Source organism: Thermobia domestica, chromosome 1 (assembly GCF_964235325.1).
Source record: "Thermobia domestica chromosome 1, izTheDome1.hap1.1, whole genome shotgun sequence".
Lineage (NCBI taxonomy): Eukaryota > Metazoa > Arthropoda > Insecta > Zygentoma > Lepismatidae > Thermobia > Thermobia domestica.
Genome location: NC_137454.1, coordinates 139,815,918 through 139,837,384, shown reverse-complemented (window position 1 = coordinate 139,837,384; position 21,467 = coordinate 139,815,918). Strand labels below are relative to the sequence as shown.

Here is a 21,467-nt window from a genome sequence, read left to right as displayed (position 1 = left end):
TTGCGTTGCGCTCCACAATTCTTATGAATGTTGGTACGAATTAAGGGTCTAATTATCCTCACACAGATATCCTATAAAACTAATCCATTAAATTGAACATTCGACCTGAAACCGAATAAAAAGAAATCATCAGTTTGTTGTTTTCTGCCAACTTAAAAATCAATTTTCCTGCTACAAATATAATTTGACAAGACACTTCATTCGTTTATGACTTAAAATTCATATCCTTAGTCTCGATTCCCTTAAAATATCTAGGAATAAGAGCCATTTTCCGTACTAGTCTTCGCAAAATTGTGCGTACTGCCAGGCAATGCATAAGCTGGAACAAACAATTGCAGCTGCTATACCACTTATCGCGAACTGAAACGTACATTTTGCGTAGCTTTGATGCGTGGATGAATTGTTACAATGTATGTCCATGTTGTTCCTTTTGGTTCAGAGATGCGTATCTCGTAGTACACTGTGTACAACGGTGTACATACGTTCCCGATGGTGGTCGTAAGTGAGGATGAGTGATTGTGAATAAGATTGGATTTCTGCATGCATATATCATCTTCCTAACATTCTGTTAAATTAGAATGAAGATAAATTAATTGGTAAGAATTCTATAAAAATCTCAACAAGATCAAACTTTCTAATCAAGTGCAATTTTTGTCCTTTTTCGCGTACCATGTGTTTCAATGCTAAATATAATCCTGTCGGAATAGCTTTTGTTTATCTTACGTTACGTAATTTGTTTTGTGGATTTATTTATATTGCATTTTTAATCTTAACTTGAAATATAAGCTGTTGTATAAAGATTAGTATAGCAATAACTGAAAAAACTTTTTAAAACTTTAAAAGCGGAAGTGCGAAGGCCAAACGCTAACTCCAAGGTAATGGCCATGAATTGCTAAAATTGAATTATTTTGTATTTGAACATAATTCAAATTAATAAATTTCGTTAGTAGCGTGCAAGTTTACTTTAGACCTAAAATGTTAACGTATTAGGTTTCCTTTACGTACTTATATATTAGTGTAATATATATTCACCGTGATACGTAATGTACTTCTACATAATTCGTAGCGTTACCGCACTAAGGTAAATATTTTATTAAGCATCGCTATAGACCCTATTTAAATGTAGTGCCTGTAAATGTAACTTCAGTTGAGCATATGATTGCTAATTATATGAAAGGGGTGCTGATAAAGATTGAGCTAAAAAGCTGAAAATACTCGGATTTGGGAGTGATAGTACATGACACCCAAATACTCATATTTTCCCGCTGTAAGTCAATGCACTTCCGACATATCCTGCAACATCTAAAGTTCATGCAAATATTTTTCTAAGTGCCTGTATACCAACTCACTTGTAACATTAATTTCTTCCTGAACACCAAATATTGTCAATTTAGGTGGTGGGTTAACTTGACAACGCCCGCTCCAGCAGGTATACGAGAAATTACACACTAATAATTTTAAGAAAAGGAATTAAAACTTACTTAACCTTAAGCTAACCCGTTCCTAACCCCTACCCTACTCTACTATACTTTTTAAAAAAGCCTTAGTTATCGATGCGCAGCTGGAGCGTGTCTTATAAAGTTTACCCTAGGTGTTTCTTAAGAATGGGAAACAAGTGGTAGAAAAAGGGTAGCAGGTGAGACAAATAGGATGGGTAACTGTAAAGCCTAAGAATGCCAATTTCGCTGTTGTTTCACCTATGATGTACAAAGAGGAATTGTCATGTGCTATGATGACACCTTTGGAGAGCCTTCCGTGACGTTTTTTCTGCGTGGTCGTTGTTGAAGTTAGTCCACTACGGGAAAACACTCTTGATATTCCAAAAGATTTTGGGATGAATATCGGAAGTGGTCGTATCGCCACCATCTTGAATTTAATATTGCGGATATTCAGCTCGACGAACAGCCTTCCTGACCAAGTTTCAACCTGTTCCCATTTCTGGTTTAAAATTTAGAGGTTAAAAAAAAAAAAAAAAAAAAAAAAAACTATAGAAACACACATGAAAATAATTGTACCTCATTCTCCGATCAAAAGTAGAGTTAATCTCTAACGATGAAGATCTCCCAAAGGTGTGCGTCACGTAAAGCGTAGCAACACAGTGTTTTTTCCATTGTTTTTATTCACGCGTATATTCACCATCTCTGATATGCCTGCTCCTTACAGACTCGATCCGAGCGGATCCCTCAACTGTGCTCCTGCCCTGATTTGATTACTAGATACAATTCTTGCTTTTAAGAGCTAGCTAGCCCAAGTTGGTTCATGTTTTTGTACAGTCGTTTAAATGGCATACCTTTGAACGCGTATCTATAACTATAACTAACTAATAAGCTCCCAGTAATGTGACTCATTTCTTAATAAACACTTTAATGTACTAAGAGTGAATTTCCTGAGTAAAGAAATGAGTTTTTAAGTACCGCACATTGTATTGCTTTAATAAAGCACTACAATGCACAGGGAGGGATATGTCATGTAGCAATAATCATGTCGCCAAACTGATCTCTGGTACACATTTAGTACTTTTAATTTATTTGCGTCTATGTGGGCAACCGAGCCAAGATTTGTACCATTTCTTTTCGCGCTGATCTCTGCACACGGAAAACTCCCATGCTGTGCACAATATTATTATTAGTAATAATAGTATTAAAGTAAAAGGAGCTTGTTTATATAGAAGTGTGTACTAGAACATTAATACTTATTATGCATCCGTCAACGACCATCACGTTATAAAACTTTTAATTCAATTAGCCTATTTTAGTCATAGACCTATCGTTTCTCTTCGTATTCAGTTTCCGTTTAATTAAAATTATGAACATCTGTTGCATTGAAGGAATCTAAATTTTGTGATTAATAAAAGCATTTTCATTAGTCTGTAAGTTTCTCCATGTAAAAAATACGACAAATACTTTGTTTCTCTTTGTAGCACATTCTGTTTGCACGGAAATCTGTCCAAATCGCTTGACTCTTTCACCTTACCCTTCGTAATGGTAAAGTTCTTTGAGAATACACACATCTTTCCATTCACATGGGACCAAGTCGCGCAGGGTTTCTGGGTGAGATACCCTAATCCTGAAAGGTAAGAGGCATCAGTTTTCCTTAGTGTTAAATTAGACTATGTAGTTTATTAGAAGTTTTATTTATTTTTATACACTAATAGCAGACATTATTTGTAGTTGTATTAGTATCATTAACTGGTCATTCATTTCAGTAATATACAATGTTCGTCAAATATGTAATGGATAAATAAGTAAAAGTAATCTGTAGGGTAAATTGCTAGATTAGCGTTTCCCAAACTTTTTCAACTTGCCGCACACTACGGGTATAACTTGAATTCTTGCGACACACTCATAGATATTATTATTATTTGCAAATATAAAATACCATGGTAATTTTTTTCTGTGATTACTGATCTCCTTCTCACAGAGATGAAAGCTCGATCACTGCTTTTCCCCTATGCTAATTCATTATGCTTATTTTTTATTCTAATTTTAAAATAGAAAATAATTGCAATGAAATATAGGACTCAAATTTTTAAAAATACGCTTTCTTGTTCGCAAACTGTATCCAACCTTTCACTAAGAATGAAGATCACTAAATAACGAACAAAAAAACAAATGTCTTGTACTTTTGATTTTGCCATTTTGACCAAAACCGGTGCATATTTATTGCAATCACACAGCTTGCGATGCGTCGAAGTCAAAACACAGCTGTTGAACAACAAAGTGTTGTTATGTCATTCACGTGCGAATGAGTGTTCTACGAACGTTTACTTGACGCGTACAGTACAAGTGCGTCCATTTCTCGTTGTTAGTATGACTCTCAATTGGAGCGTAACATAGCAGCTCAACGTGGAAACATATACGAGCCGAAATACTGTCTGCTACACAGTAATAGATGTAGAATAATATATTACAATTGCAGTAATTTTTCCATGGTAGAAATTCATACTAATGTGAAATACAAAAATATACATTTTTTCCTATGTCTTCCAATTTGGTTGCTATAGAATTAATAATTTTGTTTCGATTTCCTCGCGGCACACCGGTTGGGAAACGCTGTGCTAGATAATGCTGTAATTTGTCGTTTAATACAACTGTTTATGCCATTGATGAAAGTGAAAAAGATGTAAGCTAATTTCTAGTTTGAAAAGTGACGTTCAAATGATGAACATCTTTGCGTAACAGGGTTGGCTGGTTTAAACCATTTTTTTAACAACAAACTTTTTTTTTTTTTTTTTTTTTTTTTTTTTTTTTTTTTTTTTAACGACAAATGTTTTAAATCGTGTGAACTGCATGGTAACGTTTCCATATACCGAATCATGTGCATTAGTTTTATCTCCTTTTCACCTTTTAATCAATGCGTCCTATGTTCAATTCTCGGTCGAATCACAACCCTTCTTTCAACTGTAAACCAAGTGACGGTTCGGATGTCACTTTAAGCGAAATTGTTCTTGATAACCTCGGTATTACATAAGGATGTTAAGCCTAAACATATAAAACGAAACAAAGTTGTTATTTCTGCTTGCCTGAATGCGTGTTGTTTTATAAAGAGGCCAAGGTTGCTTAAATATATTGATAGAAATTGACAAAATTTATCTACTGCCTGCGTAGCTTCCAACATTAGCTTGGATTGGACTTTCATTTTGAATTGTATTGAATGATATCTGCATACTAAATTTGTAATTTAAGAGTGAACTGGAAAATGACTGAGTTTCCGCATTCTCCTTTTCTTGTTCTTTTGGAGCTACCAAGCAAGTGCTCTGTGGGGAAAGGCAGTTATAATAAAAATATATCTCAAAGGTTATAATAAAATAAAAGTTAAAACAAACAAAAATTTGACTAGTAAATGAAGAACTGAAAAGCACGAAACAAGATCAGAAAATATTCACGGTTTTGCCTTTGTTGCATGTCGCTGTGCCGTACAGATGTCTACCCCCATTTATAATTGATATATTATGTATAAGGCAAAGCGACATGGGACAATGGTATAACCGTCACTAGGTTATAGAAGTATTTTTTATGGACGCTCTGTATATTTCGTAAAGACAGTAATTATTTTTCGACTTATACTTTATTCTGCGACGCAAATAATTTCTTTCTTCGGTGGGAATTGGTTCTTTCCCACGCAACAGGACAACTAAATCCCTTATCGTTCACTCATATACACACACTACATGATCAAAAGTATCCGGACACCCACAAAAGCATACGTTTTCATATTAGGTGCATTGTGCTGCCACCTACTGCCAGGTACTCGTTATTAGCGACCTCAGTAGTCATTAGACATCATGAGAAAGCAGAATGGGGCGCTCCGCGGAACTCACGGACTTCGAACATGGTCAGATGATTGGGTGTCACTTGTGTCAGAAGTCTGTACGCGAGATTTCCACACTTCTAAACATCCCTAGGTCCACTGTGTTTGATGTGATAATGAAGTGGAAACGTGAAAGGATACGTACAGCACAAAAGCATACAGGCCGAACTCGTCTGTTGACTGACAGACTGCCGACAGTTGAAGAGCATCGTAAAGTGTAATAGGCAGACATCTATCCAGCCCATCACACAGGAATTCCAAATTGCATCAGGATCCACTCCCAAGTACTATGACAATTAGGCATGAGGTGAGAAAACTTAGATTTCATGGTCGAGCGGCTGCTCATAAGCCACACATCACGTAGGTAAATGCCAAACGACGCCTCGCTTGGTGTAAGGAGCGTAAACATTGGACGATTGAACAGTGTTAAAACGTTGTGTGGAGTGACGAATCACGGTACACAGTGTGGCGATCCGATGACAGGGTGTGGGTATGGCGAATGCCCGGTGAACGTCATCTGTCAGCGTGTGTAGTGCCAACAGTAAAATTCGGAGGTGATGGTGTTATGGTGTGGACGTGTTTTTCTTGGTGGAGAGCTTGCACCCGTTGTTGTTTTGCGTAGCACTCTCACAGCGCAGGCCTACATTGATATTTTAAGCATCTTTCAACACGATCGAGCACCTGTTCATACTGCACGGCCAGTGGCGGAATGGTTACACGACCATAACATCCCTGTAATGGACTGGTTTGCACAGAGTCCTGACTTGAATCCTATAGAACACCTTTGGGATGTTTTGGAACGCTGACTTTGTGCCAGGCCTCACCGACCTACATCGATACTTCTCCTTGCTTCAGCACTCCGTGAAGAATGGGCTGCCATTCCCCAAGAAACCTTCCTGCACCTGATTGAAAGTATGTCTGCGAGTGGAAGCTGTCATCAAGGCTAAGGGTGCGCCAACACCATATTGAATTCCAGCACTACCGATGGAGGGCGCCACGAACTTGTAAGTCATTTTCAGCTTGGTGTCCGGATACTTTTGATCACATATCTAAAACGTTGCTTTGTGGTGAGAATATTTTAGTGAGCGACAAAGCTTCTCACTGTTTCTTCCTTACATATTAATATGCAAAAGCTGTGTTCTGTGGTTATTTGGAACTGAATTAAGTGTATTCTCCAATCATTTATGGAAATACTGTGACTCAGAGCACACCAAGTGTAGGAGCGACAGAACTACGCCAGCCACATCGTTTTGCCAGTTCGTTATGTAAATGTTCCCACAATCAAGTTATCGCAATGTCATGTACGTCGTGACCAGTGGACTAAAATTAACGTTAATTCTTTTTATATTCTGTTTGTATGTACACTCATGTCCAAAATGATTGTCGCATATCTATAACAGTTTTCTTGTAAGAATATACCGTAAATACGCGCATAATTTTCGCATCCCAATTTTGAAGGGCATTTTCTGTATATTTTATTTTCCTCGCGTAATTTGCGCACGCGAGGATTTGAGTGATTTCTAAGGTAAGAAACTTCTTAATCAATTTTTTAATGCTATTTTTCTACAAATTTAGAATTAGTTGTTTGTTGTCAATTGTTTGTTGTAGAAAATGTGTACCGGTATTTTCGTGTTATTTTGACTGGGGAAAAAATTAGATGTTCTTCACTGATGTGGTTAATTTTTTTTCCGCATAATTTACGCACCCTTGTTTCAAAAAAACTTCTTTCGTCTAAAAAAGTGCGAAAATTACGCGAGTAAATACGGTAATTTGATAATGATTTTGTAGGATACTTCTAAAACTGATACTATGTGTGTAATCGGGAAATGTATACTTGTGGTAAATTTCATAGGAAAAGAATTATAAATACGAAAATTAGAATACGTAAAAGAAAATGTTGCTAAATGGACAAGAAAGTTTTATTTTCGTTTTATTGTTCTTATTTACTGTTCTTTTAACATAAAGTTTGCCACATACGTGTCTTTGCCGATTATGCACCTACAAACATTATAAGAAATACCGGGCGAATTCGTTATCAAATTATATTCCACAACAACATATTTATAGACATGCGACAATAATTTTGGACATGAGTGTACATACAGGTGATTTAATCTGAGTGCTCTTGAGAATGAACTGCCAACATTGATCAGGCGATCAGTGCAGCTCGTATCTCGAACCTCTGAGTTCGAGGAGTCTTACTCCGTAACTGTGAGCAGCAACCACGTACGTTGCATCGGGCATCAAGCATAATGTTGTGCTAAGGAGCATACGTTATTAGCCAGTCAAGGATCTAGTTATGGCTAGCCCCAATCAGTGAAATCCCAGGTTCACATACCTAGTGCGTCTTAGTTATAAACGCGCCCTCCCACATTATCATTCCATTTTGGTGACTACATACTTATGATGAAGACTAACGTCGACCTCTAAGGATTTTCTGAAGCAGCAACCATACTACTTCGTGGAATCATCCCGATTTTACTCCCCCATATGCATTAACGGTGTGAGAAAAGCATCTATAGTGAAATCCCAATTATAATCTTCCATTCTAATTTATGAAAGTGATAAAGGGCTATAGTGTAGTGAAAAAGCAAAGTGTGATTTTATTAGTGAAAATAATTATATATATTCAGTGTTGAGTGTTGTGATTGTTTTTCTACTACGTCATTTTTTAAAATAGTGTTTTAATAAATAAGCATAGTGTCGTTTAATCCAGTGTGCTTTTGTTGTATGTATAAATAATTTTCGTGTGCGTTGTGGTCTGAATGACCGTCTGGATTGTCAGTGAGGATTTCGAGGCGAGACATCCGAACCTCTCGGTACCTAATGCTCATCTTGTTATTGAGACCGGCGGGCAATTTTGGAACGATTTTGTAATCCCTTTTTGGAGATGTCTTTCAATGTCTTACCCAGGTAAGTCCTGGTCTAAATACTCATTGGCAGGACAACGGAGGACAGACCCCGGAAAACGGTTATATAAATAAATGGCACCCGAACTAGCGACCCGAGTCGAGACCGATGGTGCTCGAATACTTATAAGATCAATATTCTAATACATCATTTCTTTTTCAGCTTAGAACCAGGAATTTGAAGAAAAAAAAAAAAAAAAAAAGTTTTCTAATCATATGTTTTTGTGATAGTTTATTCTATTTTGTTAAAGATGGCATATGAGGAGGTAGATTTGCTTAACAGGATAGATTACTTTTTCAACAGAACCGTGCTGAGAATAAAGAGAATTTTGCTCGTCTTAAAGAGAATTTTGCGAGATTAGAACAAAAAACAGATAAAAATGAAGAGAATCTTGCTAGGTTAGAACAAAAAGTGGATGAGAATAAAGAGAATTTTGTGGGACTAAAGAGTGAATTAGGTCATAAACTAGATGCCGTACGAAAATAATGCCGCGAAAATAACCAAAGATTAGAACAAAGTATTAGGACTGTAGAAGTAAACGTAGGAACGAAATCCTTGAACAAAAATATGATGGCATAACACTTAAGATTTATAACAAACTTGTTGAAGTCAGTACTAAACAGGCAATCGAACTCGCCACACAGACCAGCGTCAAAGTTAGACAACAAACTGAAGAAACATGCCATCGTGTAGAACATGTAGAAACAAAAGTTAGTAAAATTCAGAACCATTTAGGAGGTTTACACGAATGCACACAATCCTTTCAGGGTCAGTTGGAATCAGCCCGAGATGTATTTTGTAGATATGTGTTTTGAGATCAAGACTGAATTATGGGAAGTTAAATCTGAATAGCAAACTTTCATATACGAGAGTCGGGGCAAATGCAATTGAATTTGACGAATAACATTGTGAGATAAACTTCTACACGCAAAGTTACAGGCTTACAACGTGGGTTCTGTATGTTTGGAGTTGCAAGAAGCTATATTTCTAGATCGTAGACATGCAGATTAAAGATGTGAATAACAATAACGAGGGTACATATTTTTCCTTCAGATAGACTGTCAGTGATTTAATTTCCATTCGTTACCGTTATTGATTACTGTTATGTAATATACACGTATATGGTTACACATATCTTATTTTTCATGTTGTTCAGTTCTTACGTGCAGTCAGGTTTTAACTGAGTGTGTATGTTCTTTTACAAGTATTTTAACACTGAACAGCTTATTTTCTTCTTATGAGGGAGATGATTTTCAGGTCATTTGATTCTGCGTTGAATTTTTCTTTGCGTAAATTCTGCAGTGATTCCATTTCCTTGTCAGTTACTGTCACGTTCTGTACAATCCTTTCAGAAGATGGAACGAAGAAGTACACTCCCGAGAATTACCAGAGTTCATGTAGTTTGATTCGCACAATAATCCTTGCTTCATTTCAAAATTATTTTTACGAAGTGCGTATCCAAATATATTAGGAAGGGAGATTTTTTTCTTCCCCAAAGCTCTAGAATTCCCTCCTCCCCCCGAAAAAAAAAATTACATAAATAATGAATAAATATGAGGTTTTAGCTTTAAAAAAAAAAAAAAAAAAACTGGTCTGTTGTTAAAAGTAGGTTTATTCTCACGAACTTAACAAATTAAAGATCTCCTTCAACATACTCCCTTCCCCTCTCTATACAGTTTGCATACGAAATTGCCATTGTTGGAAGCAGTTGTGGAAATCTTCAGGTATCCCATTATGAGAACAACTGCCGTTTTCTGCCTCATTTCTTCCACAGTCTTTAACTGAGTTCTCTTCAGAACAATTTTTTCCTTGTAATTAAAAAAAAAAAATCGCACGGTGCCAAGTCCGGCCAAAGCAGTATGCGGAGGAGCATCGTCGTGATTCACAATCCATTCATTGTTCTTCCACAATAGGGGCTTTTCTTTCTCATGCATTCTCATGCAATCTGCTAATAATACGGCTTGTTTACTTTCTGACTTGATGCTACCCATTTAATCAGGAACAGGACATTGATATCAAAGAATACAATGACCATGACCTTCACTTTCAATTTGTTCTTGCGTGCCTTTTTCATTCGCGATGATGAGAGTTTTTCAGTGCATGGATTATTTTTTCGTTTCAGGATCACACTGAAAGATTCACGTCTAGTCACCAGTGACGATTTTAGTTAAAAAGTCCAGTTCTGATTCGAGGCATTGTGTCACTGCATACGTGCTTTCGGAAATCCTGCTCCTGTTGAGGTTTTTTGGTGCCATTTTAGAGAAAACTTTGTTTATGTACAAATTGTGGAGAATTTTGTGGACAGACTCTTTATCGATGGCTACCATGTCTGCTGTCATTTGAATGCTGAGCCTGTGATCTTTTTGGACATTGTCAGTCACTTTTGCCCTATTTTCGTCTGTTGTTGGTGTGACAGGACGATCCAGTCGTTCATAATCAACATTCTCGCGTCCCTCGCTGAAGTGTTTAAGTGCCTTTCAAACACTCGCATACGTGACATCGTATTATTACCATACACAAACTGCAACAGTTTCATACATTCACACGGTGATTTCTTTAATTTCACTAGGAATTTCAAGTTCATCTGCTGCTCAATTTTCACATTTGCCATTCTTCCTGCTACACGATTGCACACCTCTCTTTCAATCGCTGCTCCAGACCAAACCCGACTGGGAGCGACAACTCATGTATATATTTCTCTCCTCGAAGGTTCAAGGTTGCTCTTCGCGCATGTGCTTCCCATTGCTCAACGTATACTACTGAAAGGGTTGCCAGTCCCGTTGTTTTTTAGGCAAGCCTCGTATGATCTCCTCCCTAGATATTTAGATCTCCCTTTGCGAAATCGAGGAGACTGGATAAAACTGTTTTTATTTGTGATATAAATATAGTATTTGAATATAACACAATAACTAATCTTGTATTATTTCATAACGTGTAACACAATGAAATATTTTCGAGATCTACTCCTGGCCTATTCATTAGTCACACTTCGAAAGATTAACACAGACGTCGAAAAACTTACATTCGTATTTGTTCATTTCTAAGACTACACTGCATCGTGGACTATTCTATTGAAAACCGAGTGGACAGTGTTAGGAAAGGATAAATTAGGATGATAGTCCTTCAGTATGTGAGTTCATCTTTCGAAGTGTAACTGATGAAAAGGGTAGAAGGCAGATGTCGAAATTATTTCAATATGTTAAATGTTACGATAGCTATTTTCAAACGATGTCCCGGGGGCCACGGTGGCTCTGTAGTAGAGCGCGTATCGCTGTATGTGGGGTCCCTGGTTCGATTTCTGGCCAAGTAAGTTTGTAGTAGATAACATCATGTCCATGGTTTTTCTCGAGATACTCCCATTTCCTGCACATTTTCATTCCACCAGTTCTTCCATCATCATTCACTTGTCATAATCATTCCTCTCTTTTAGCCTAAAGGGCATAATCGTGGAACATTAAACTGAAAGATAGTCCTGTTTTCCTATATTTTTCAGTGATTGAATTATAAAAAATACAAGCCAAGGACAGTTCCAGTGATGATTTAAATTGCTACATATTAGCAATATGCTAAATAAGTCATAGCACTTTTTTAAAGGGACTAGTCACTAACCCCACTTCTTCTTCTTCTTTTTTTTAATTTTCTCTTTCCTATTCTCTTATGTCCACTTCTTTTCTGTTTCCTATGTGCTTATTCTTAGCTGAGGAACCTTACCATGCTCCAGTCTCTTATAACGAAAGTTGTGTTAGCATTTTCTTTCAGCAGTGTGTGCAGCAATATTGGCTGGGCATTCAGGTATGTTGGTATTCATTAACATATCCCAACGCCTTGCAATATTGCTGTACATAATATGCAGGGTTTCCACGCGTCCTAGAAAACCTGGAAATAAAAATGTTTCATGAAAACGTCCTGAAAAAGTCATGGAAAGCAGAAAAATTGTGAAAATCCTGGAAATGTCCTGGAAATTATTTATGAAGTGGAAATGTCCTGAAATATATGTTGTATAACAGTTCTTAGAAGTGTATATATAATTCGAAGGTCTATGAAAAATGAAATGCTGTTACATTATTTATTTTAGGTGGAAATACGTTGATCAAATAATTCAATGTTTAATTAGATTCGAATATTTCATTACACAGTTATTAATTTTTATAATAAACGTTGCTTCGTCCAGTGATTTTTTTCCAAGTTATTTAGATAGCAAAACTAATATAAATCAGTTAGTTCGTATATCAAGTCATTTATTTCAATTAGTTTCTTTTTTCCAAAACAATACAGCAGTTCTACTAAGTTTAAAAAGTAAAATGTTATATAAACTTTTATTCTGTATTAATCTAAATCTTGTTTCCAGTTGCCCATATGAATGAAGGATAGCCTTTTCTTACAATATATTTATTGTTTTTTGTATGCTTCAGAGCATACTATTCTATTGTATAAACCAAACTGTCCTATATTTTTTCAATATCCTGCTGGGAAGCCTGATATATATATATATATACGACAGGAAATGAAATTGTGAGTTTTACGTCCCATGGTTATGCCAGTTAGGCTAAAGGAGACGGTGATGATGAGTAATGAATGAAATGGTGGAATGAAGAAAGTGGGAGGAAACGGGAGAACCCCGAGAAAACCCACGCACACGGTGTTTGTCCACCACAAAGTTCACTTGGCGGGAGCAGGGTTTGAACCCGGGACCCCATGCACCAGAGGTGAACGCTCTACCACTGAGCCACCGCGGCTCCCCAGATTATATATATATATATATATATATATATACACCAAGTGTGTAATTTAAAATCCTATGACACATCAATAAAATAATTCGCTTTATATATAAAGTGAATTTTTTTATACATATACCGTAAGGTTTTAAATTGCACAGTTAGTGCTAAAAAAGTGAAAAAGGTTTAAAAACTGTATTACGGCATAGTGTAGGGGTAAATGAAAAATTGTAAATTGCTTTCTTAGTTGCACTCAATGTGTTATTTAAGGCAAAATTTCCATTTCTTTGTCCTAACCATTCCCTGGTCCAAAATGTTCGCCTCATATCCTAAAGAAACTGATATCCCTAATCTAAGTTAACTAATGTCAAAGGTTCATCATTGAATGTATTTATTTGTCACTGAAGAATATAATATGTTGATGGTTGCATGTTAACACCCATTCTGTGTAATAGTAAAAATTTATTGGTTGCCAACTTATAGGTGGTGATCCACAAATCACCATATTTTATTTATTAAGTTAGGAAGACAAAGCTTATTGATATTGCAAAAGAATGTTGTACATCACTCAAATTAAAAAAGGAAAAAAGTAGAGGTTATATATTAAACCATGTAACTGAAATCCACAAACTTACTCACTATATACTATGATGGCGCTACTTTTAGATTTTGTTCCAAAATCGTCAAATATTTACAGACCACAATTCTGTAAATTCCGAAGACAGGGAAAATTAAGGAAAAAAGAAAATGCTTCTTATTATATTTATTTTTATGGTAACTTTGGATGCAAAAGAGAAGAGAATTTATCATCAATTTTCATGAATTGAATTGTCTTGTTTTGTAATCCCATTGTTTATTCGAATGTTCTTAATCTAAGCTCAATTTTTGATCTTTCGTTCTAGTGTTCACATACAGATTTTTCCACAGTTGAAGTTCTTTGTAAAATTTCTACGTGTTTAATGGAAAGTTTAGAATCACACAAGTGCTTAGATGATCCTAATACCTCTGAAGTATTATGTTTAGCGTCCCTAATTGTGTTCTTTTATTCTGGCTTCTATATATATATCTTTGTAAAACCGATATACGTTTGACCACAATCACATTTTAACTTCGTCAACACCAAAATTCAATGTTTCATCTTCGTAGTAATCTTTTACAACCTGTGATCTCTTTTGGTACGGAATTTAAATGCAGCTTTGAATATATATATATATATATATATATATATATAAGCACAATTGTGTAGAGTCTTGAATTTAGGCCATAAACCAAACAATATCAATTTTTAAGAAACTTCACTTTCATTATGAACATGTACCCTATAGCTTCAATTCTTATCTAGCTTAATATTCGGTGTTAATGTTCTTGTTGAAATATATTTTGTGTATAGCTAAACCCTGTTTTTTCCTACGTATTCAACATAGTCCGCACTACAACCATTTTTTGATTACGAATCATATATTTGGTAGTAGTGTCTCTTGGTAAGAATAGTAAAGGCATTACCTTGATTTATCTTATGAATTTATAGTGTTTCATTTTTAGAAATAACCCTCACAATTAATGACTGTTTGAAGATAATTAATTCGTTCATTGTTGTGTCTTCAGAAGGTTATATTAACCATTATACCAATCAGATTAGGCATATGGGAGGAAAATATAAATTAACAGTTCTATTAGATGTCGAATCTTATCCACGAGGGCCAATAAAGCATCAAAAATAAATGTTACTAAAAGCTTTGATTTGTTTATAGTGATTGTAATATACTTTCTTGAATATATTGTAATTATTCAGAATCCGTACATCAGATTCAGTAATATTAATTTACCAATTTAAAGAACATTAATTTCTGCGTAATAAAATTAATCTAATCCTTGTAGCAACTAACCTAAATAATGTTCGCTTTTATGTATTTTTAGCCGTTATTTCCAGTACTTCCCACGAATACTCTTTTTCGGGACTAAAGCTTAAGACTATCCTCTATACTGCTCTTCACATATTTATGTTGTAACAAAGAGTAGTGTGAATATATATATATATATTACAATAGTTAGTACACTAAACCTAAATCTCACCATTTTTTATCTAGTCCTGTAATCTACGTTGCATGTCTTCCAACACTATGTAAGTTCATATCGTTGTATATAATACATTAGATTCATACACTTAAGGGGTACTAAAAGGACATATCTAGGTCGAATAGATTGGATTTAGGTTTGCTCCACTAATTATTACAATATATATATATAAAGAGTTTGTATATATATTTTTTACATCACTGTTTCTTACAACATAAATATAAAGACCAGCATAGAGAATAGTTTTAAGCCTGATCTCCGAAAAAGAGTACCAAGGTAAGTACTAGAAATATCGGTTAAGAAATAACTTAAAAACGAACACTATTCAGGTTAGTTTTGTTATATTATTATAATGTGTTTCATACGTTCAATAACCAAATCCTTATACTTGGATAGTTTAGAATTTCGTAAGTCTTTCAACTTGTTGCTGTATCACAATGAGAAGAGTGTCTAATACATATACATACATACACACACACACACATATATATATATATATATATTACCTCCAAAATATTCGAACTTTGTATTAAAAGCGTCATTCTATACCCTTTCTTTTTTTTCTGTTTCAGTAAGCATGTATTATCCGAAGACACAATTCAACGAGAAGTTCGAGGAAACAAATTATTTTCCAAACGATTATTAACGAAAACTAATAGAGTGCCTAAGTGGGGAGAGTGTTTTGTGAGTTCCCGTACTGTGAAAATTGTCGAAGAATCTATTGTAGATCCTCAACGAAAACTACTAATAACATACACCAGAAATATTGGCTACACTCGGGTGATGGTAAGTATCTAGACTGTTGTTTCGCATTTTATTTGTATTCTATTGTAGTTTGTTCTCGTATGTTTCCAATTTTTTGGCTTCAATCGTATTATTTGCAACACTTTGCACACTTTATAGGTGTGAATTTCTTTAATAATACTTAAAAGTCTCTCTAAAGTTGATCCTAATAAACATCATTTATCTCATCAAACTATATATATTCAGCCGTAAATGATGATGCCTACCTACTCATTAAATTCATCATAAGAAGTGTAATATCGACCTCGTCTCTTTCACTGGGTAAATTCATTAGTTTCTTCAGGAAAGGCTAGATTAGGGAAAATATATTATAGGCTTTATTTTGGTTAGGATAGGATTGTAAACGTAAACAAATACTCAGAAATCTCACCTTGTATCCCCAACGGCCGCTCCTGTTTAGGATATTATTTGATATTTCAGATCTCTCTGGAACCATTATCAAGCGCAAGTACGATGCAAGCTGAAATCTTATTTATCATTACGTTAGTATATCATTCCAAAACCTGAAAATAGAAAAATCGGCACCAAGTATTCTATGATTCTGTTCAACACTTCTGAGTTTTTATACAAACAAACCTATTGCCTTAACTACTTATTTATGTCCAACCGTGTTGGTTGCTTAAACCTGTTTTAGAGCTTGTAAAATTGTAGAATAAGTATCACTTACTCCTTGTGCACTCAGTGTGCCGAAATGACACGAGTCATTCTTTGTGTTTGAAAACTTTGTGTTTGTACAACATTCACACTTGAGCACTTACATCTTTATTCCTATAATTAACCAGTCTTACCCTTCACTTCATATTGGTTCCAGAAATAACTGAAATATCTTGTATAGTGATGCCCTAAACAGGCACAGCAGTTGGGGATACGTGATGAGGTTTTGAGTTATGAACTATGTACCCAAGAGCACAGTTCATTAAGTAAAGCAAATAAGTAGCAGTGGACGATTATTCACATAACACGACATTTGTTTCAACAATTTCAAATGTTAAAATCTTTTCTTTCGTAAGTTAAAGGAATGAATGCTTTGGTAGCAACCGAATGACTACTTTTACAAGTACAAGCCTAACATAGGAAGATGAGAAGTAAGACCATTCTTGAATTAATACTCGCTTTTACTAAGATGGGACTATGGAAACAACCATATCTGATTCTATCTTCCAGTTTGATATTTCCCAATCAGAGTGCTAAAAGCGTAATTTGTAGAATAGGCTGAGACATTTGCGTAGAAAGATAATATGTAATTGAACGAGTGAAGTTCTATCCATGTATTTCGTGAATCATCTTTCACTTTTGCGCTTCGTTTCAGAGCATAATAGAGAAGGTTGTGTACAGAGAGAGCCAGGAAAACTCGAGTTGGACAATTGCCGAACGTACAGCATGGATTGATTCACAAGTATTTGGCTTCGGCCGAGCAATTCAGGCATTTGGATTCGAAAGGTTCCGCAAGAATTGTAGCAAGATGATCGTTGGCTTTAACTACGTACTGAGTAATATGTTTCCATCGTCAGCGCCTTCCCAGGCACCCGCACTAGTGGATAAGAAGGAAATGCTTAAGGACGCCGCCAGAGAAACTGCGAAGAAAGCCACGGAGCTGGCCTTATCCAAATCAAAGACTGGGCCCATGTATGCAGCGTGTCAGTCGTCATGATCTAGTCAACTTGCTTTCAGTGTTCATCCTTGTTAATCATTCTCATAGCTGCTTACGCAGGGCCAATTCCTAAAATTAATAAGATCCTAATGATTCCTTTATTTGGCCTTGCTTTTATGTGCATTTCGTTTTTTTTAAATGAATTTTACATTGCATTTTGTATGCAAGGCAGGTGGATTATTGATCTTTTGGGGTTATTTGTATGTGAATATTGTCTCAACATTCATAGAATCAAGTAGTTTGTGCTGTGTTAGATTCAGTTACTAGCATGTAGAACACTGATCAGTGTAGACGGAACGAATGTAAATCTGCAGAGTGGTTGTCTGTCACATGTAGCAGAAAGAGTTTAGAATGTTAACTGATATAGGAAAAAGATTATTGCAATGAATTGTTAATTCCATGTGATTCAATAGAAGTTTTGCCAGAATTAGCAGCGATCTTTATTTTCTTCTTGACGAATGTGTTGTAACATTTTGTTAGGTGTACAGGTCCATTTAGACTTTGATGCTGTTCTATTACAGACATCATAAATTCGTTAATTTATTTTGTAATATCGTTGATGAATAAAAGCCATTTATTACTATGTATGTTTCATACAAATCATTTCAGTGATTTAGTATATCTTGTTATTGTAATATCAATAAAAATAAAGAATACAGTAATTCTTAATTGTTTTACACATACGTTTTTGCTCTTCAGTTTGTCCCATCTTTCTTTATTAATGAATTATAATGTTATTTTCTTTCCATCATTGGATGAACTCCTATTATCTTCGACTGTTATTATTTTCTTTAAGAGAATATGTTAATATTCAAGCTGCATTCCACATTTTACTATTTAAATTACACGAATTACTTATGTACCTCTTCATGGTCAAATGGCTTACGCATGGTCTCGGATTCGATTTCCGGTAGGGGTACTTGAACCGGCTACAAATACGAGTAGTGGATAGGATCTCCTTTAAACAGTAAGTCCTGTCTTAAATACCCTCGGTGCTGAATAGGAACGTCAGCCAACCAATTGTACATAAAATAGGGCTATGTGTGAAATATATATACAGGGTGGGCCATAAGTTCCTTACCACCCCTTGTAAAATCCAAAAATAGTTCGTGTTCGTGAAAATAGTGAACAACAACCATGTACAGGGCTGCTACGCGACTGGAAAAACTGGAAAACCTGGAAAAATCAGGGAATTTGAAGTTACTGAAAAAGTCTTGGGAAAATCAGGGAATTTGGAAAATTTGAGCAAAATGTCAAAGAATTTTGTGAGGTAAAAGTTACAACTTTGAACTGGACGCACTCTCAGTACATGCACTGGATACAATCGAAGATGAGGGCGAGTTTGCAATTAAGCAAAAGTTTGGTAATTCATCTGTGCAATCATACACTCCTGATCACGCTAGTAATGCACCTACATAATGTAAAAAGAGTATGTTAAGGTGCATTACTGCCACGACCTGGTGTGCATAATTGTTCATCAGATGGTTTCCCAAATTGTCTGAGAGATTCTAGTGGTTTTAATTATGTGATGGAAAAACATTTTGCTCTCTTGGCAACACTGGTCTTTATAGCGCATTTTGAGGAAGAACAAAGAACCAAGCGGGAGCGCATTTTGAGGAAGAACAAAGAACCAAGCGGGAGAGTTGTAATACAGCGTAACATAACAGAAATTAAAAAAGAAAAAAGATACATTTCTTGTTCAGGTAAAATAGTTTTAGTAACACTATCCTAAAATCTGGTTTATTAGTTGGCCGTAGTAAATGTATTGTAAGTGCTATTAATGTTAACATTTGCTGTTAAGTAATTTTGCGCCCTGGTGAGTGATTTTGTTTATATATGATCTGCAAATTCGCAGAGTAATGGATTACGCGTATAAAAAAAAAAGAAAGAAAAAAGAAAAGATTTGCGAAAAGCTTCGGGCATACGTACATAAACATGTTAAAAAAAAAGTATGAATTCGAAAATTTTAAACACCGAAAAGTTTCCCGTAGAAAACATATGATATTAAGAACTGTTTCCGCTCTTCAAGTTTTCGCTCCAGTGTTCATACAGAAACATAAAATTTCAATTTCTATGAGTAATATACGTATTTGATATGACAGTTATGTATATCCAGCTTTCTTATACGACGGTACTTTGTTTCTTCCACAGGTTAATTAATGCACCTCATATTATGGCTAGCTCCAGGTATAGGTTGTGTTCTTTTAATTCCCAGTGGCTTACAAATAGTGACTTCTCTTCGTGGCTTCTGCCTTGTGAATCGGACAAATTCTCATTTTACTGTAAAATCTGTAGGAAAAGTGCTTCTCTTAGCAACATGGGGAAACTAGCGCTTGTTAGCCACATGAAAGGTAGAAAGCAAAAGGCCGCAGTAAGTGCTGTTAAATCACTCGGTATAGCGGCCATGTTCATGTTTTCCAAAGACGAACCGGTATCCATGTGTGAAAAAAATGAAATGGTTGCTGCATCTGTCTGTAGTGACCATTCCCATGACTCGACAAATAAGGCTTCAGTTTCTGGATCTACTCCAGAGACTGTCAATAAAACCCGTGCCTGTAGTGATAATGCCCCTGATTCGACATGCAAAGCTTCAGTTTCTGAACCCACTACTGAGACTAAAACCCGTGTGTGTAGTGATAATCCCTCTGACTCGACACATAAGGCTTCAATCTCTGGACCAACTACAGATACTACAACCCGTGAAATGCGAAAATTTCTTACCAAAGAGCAAACAACAAAAGCAGAAATATTATGGTGCTTGCAGTCAGTTTATGTTCATTCGTCCCTCTCTGCAGCTGGCCAAATGTTCCCTGACAGTAACATAGCTAAGGAAATCGCAATCGACAGAGCAAAAATGGCATATTGTCTAGTTTATGGTTTAGCACCGTATTTCTTAAAACAAACAATAAGCGATGCATCTGATAGTGATTGTTTTTGTATTTCTTTTGATGAAAGCCTAAATAAAATAAGCCGAGCTCAGCAAATGGACTTTGTGATCAGATTTTGGAGTAAGAAGGAAGAGAAGGTTGTTAGCAAATACTTTGGATCGTCATTTTTTGGACACTGAACAGTAGCCGATCTGTTAGTCGCGTTCAAATAAAAACTTCAGTCCTTTGACTTAAGACGTCTTCTGCACGTCTCAATGGATGGACCGAATGTTAAGTTTCTCCGGGAACTTCAAGAAGAATTGTGTCAAGAGTTAGATGGGGGTCCAGTTATCCTAGAATTTGGTACATGTGGCCTACACAATGTGAATAATTCTTTCAAAACTGCAATAAAATCTACCGAGTGGAATATCGTAGATTTTTAAAGAGCTATATATAATGTTAGAAAATCAATAAAATGTTAGATATATATAATGGAATCTGAAAAGAAAATCAATAAAATGTTAGAAAAAATGAGAAAGGGCTTTGAGGAATATGGGATCAAGATAAATGTTAGAAAGACAAAAACCATGGTGATTGGAACGAAGGGGTCTGTGTCAAATATAAAAGTAGGGGGGGGAAGAAAATAGAACAAGTGAATAGTTTTCGATACCTGGGTAGTGTTCTTAGTAATGACATGAAATGCGAACGTGAAATAAAAGCAAGGATAGGAATGGCGAAAGAAGTCTTTAAAAGAAAGAAAAGTCTGTTTGGTGGGACCTTGAACAAAGAGTTGAGAAAAAGACTCATAAAATGCTTCGTGTGGAGTGTTGTATTGTATGGGGCGGAAACGTGGACATTACGTAAAGGTGACGAAAATCGACTGGAAGCCTTAGAAATGTGGGTGTGGAGAAGAATGGAAAGAATTAGTTGGGTCGAGCGGAAAACGAATGAGAGAGTGTTAGAAATGGTGGGTGAGAAAAGAACACTTTTAGATATTATTAGGAACAGGAAGAGAAACTGGTTGGGACATTGCCTAAGAAGAGATTGTATCATGAGGGACGTCCTAGAGGGTGTGGTGGCGGGAAAGAGAGGGAGGGGGCGAAAGAGACTACAATTAATGGATGATATTAA

General features: G+C 35.7%; 1 protein-coding gene across 1 annotated transcript; it reads left to right on the top strand.

The window, feature by feature from the left end:
- The first annotated feature begins 438 nt into the window (after positions 1–438).
- prel (preli-like) lies at positions 439–18,138 on the top strand. The gene is made up of 4 exons (XM_081763821.1): positions 439–596; positions 2,921–3,073; positions 15,587–15,800; positions 17,128–18,138. The coding sequence occupies exons 2-4, from the start codon at positions 2,982–2,984 to the stop codon at positions 17,467–17,469; spliced, it is 648 nt and encodes a 215-aa protein (XP_081619947.1). The 5' UTR covers positions 439–596; positions 2,921–2,981; the 3' UTR covers positions 17,470–18,138.
- Positions 18,139–21,467: the final 3,329 nt, after the last annotated feature.

Coding starts and splice junctions, on each gene's coding strand:
- prel (XM_081763821.1), top strand. CDS start 2,982: ATGGTAAAGTTCTTTGAGAATACACACATCTTTCCATTCACATGGGAC. Junction 3,074..15,586: donor AGATACCCTAATCCTGAAAG/GTAAGAGGCATC, acceptor TTTCTGTTTCAG/TAAGCATGTATTATCCGAAG. Junction 15,801..17,127: donor TTGGCTACACTCGGGTGATG/GTAAGTATCTAG, acceptor GCTTCGTTTCAG/AGCATAATAGAGAAGGTTGT.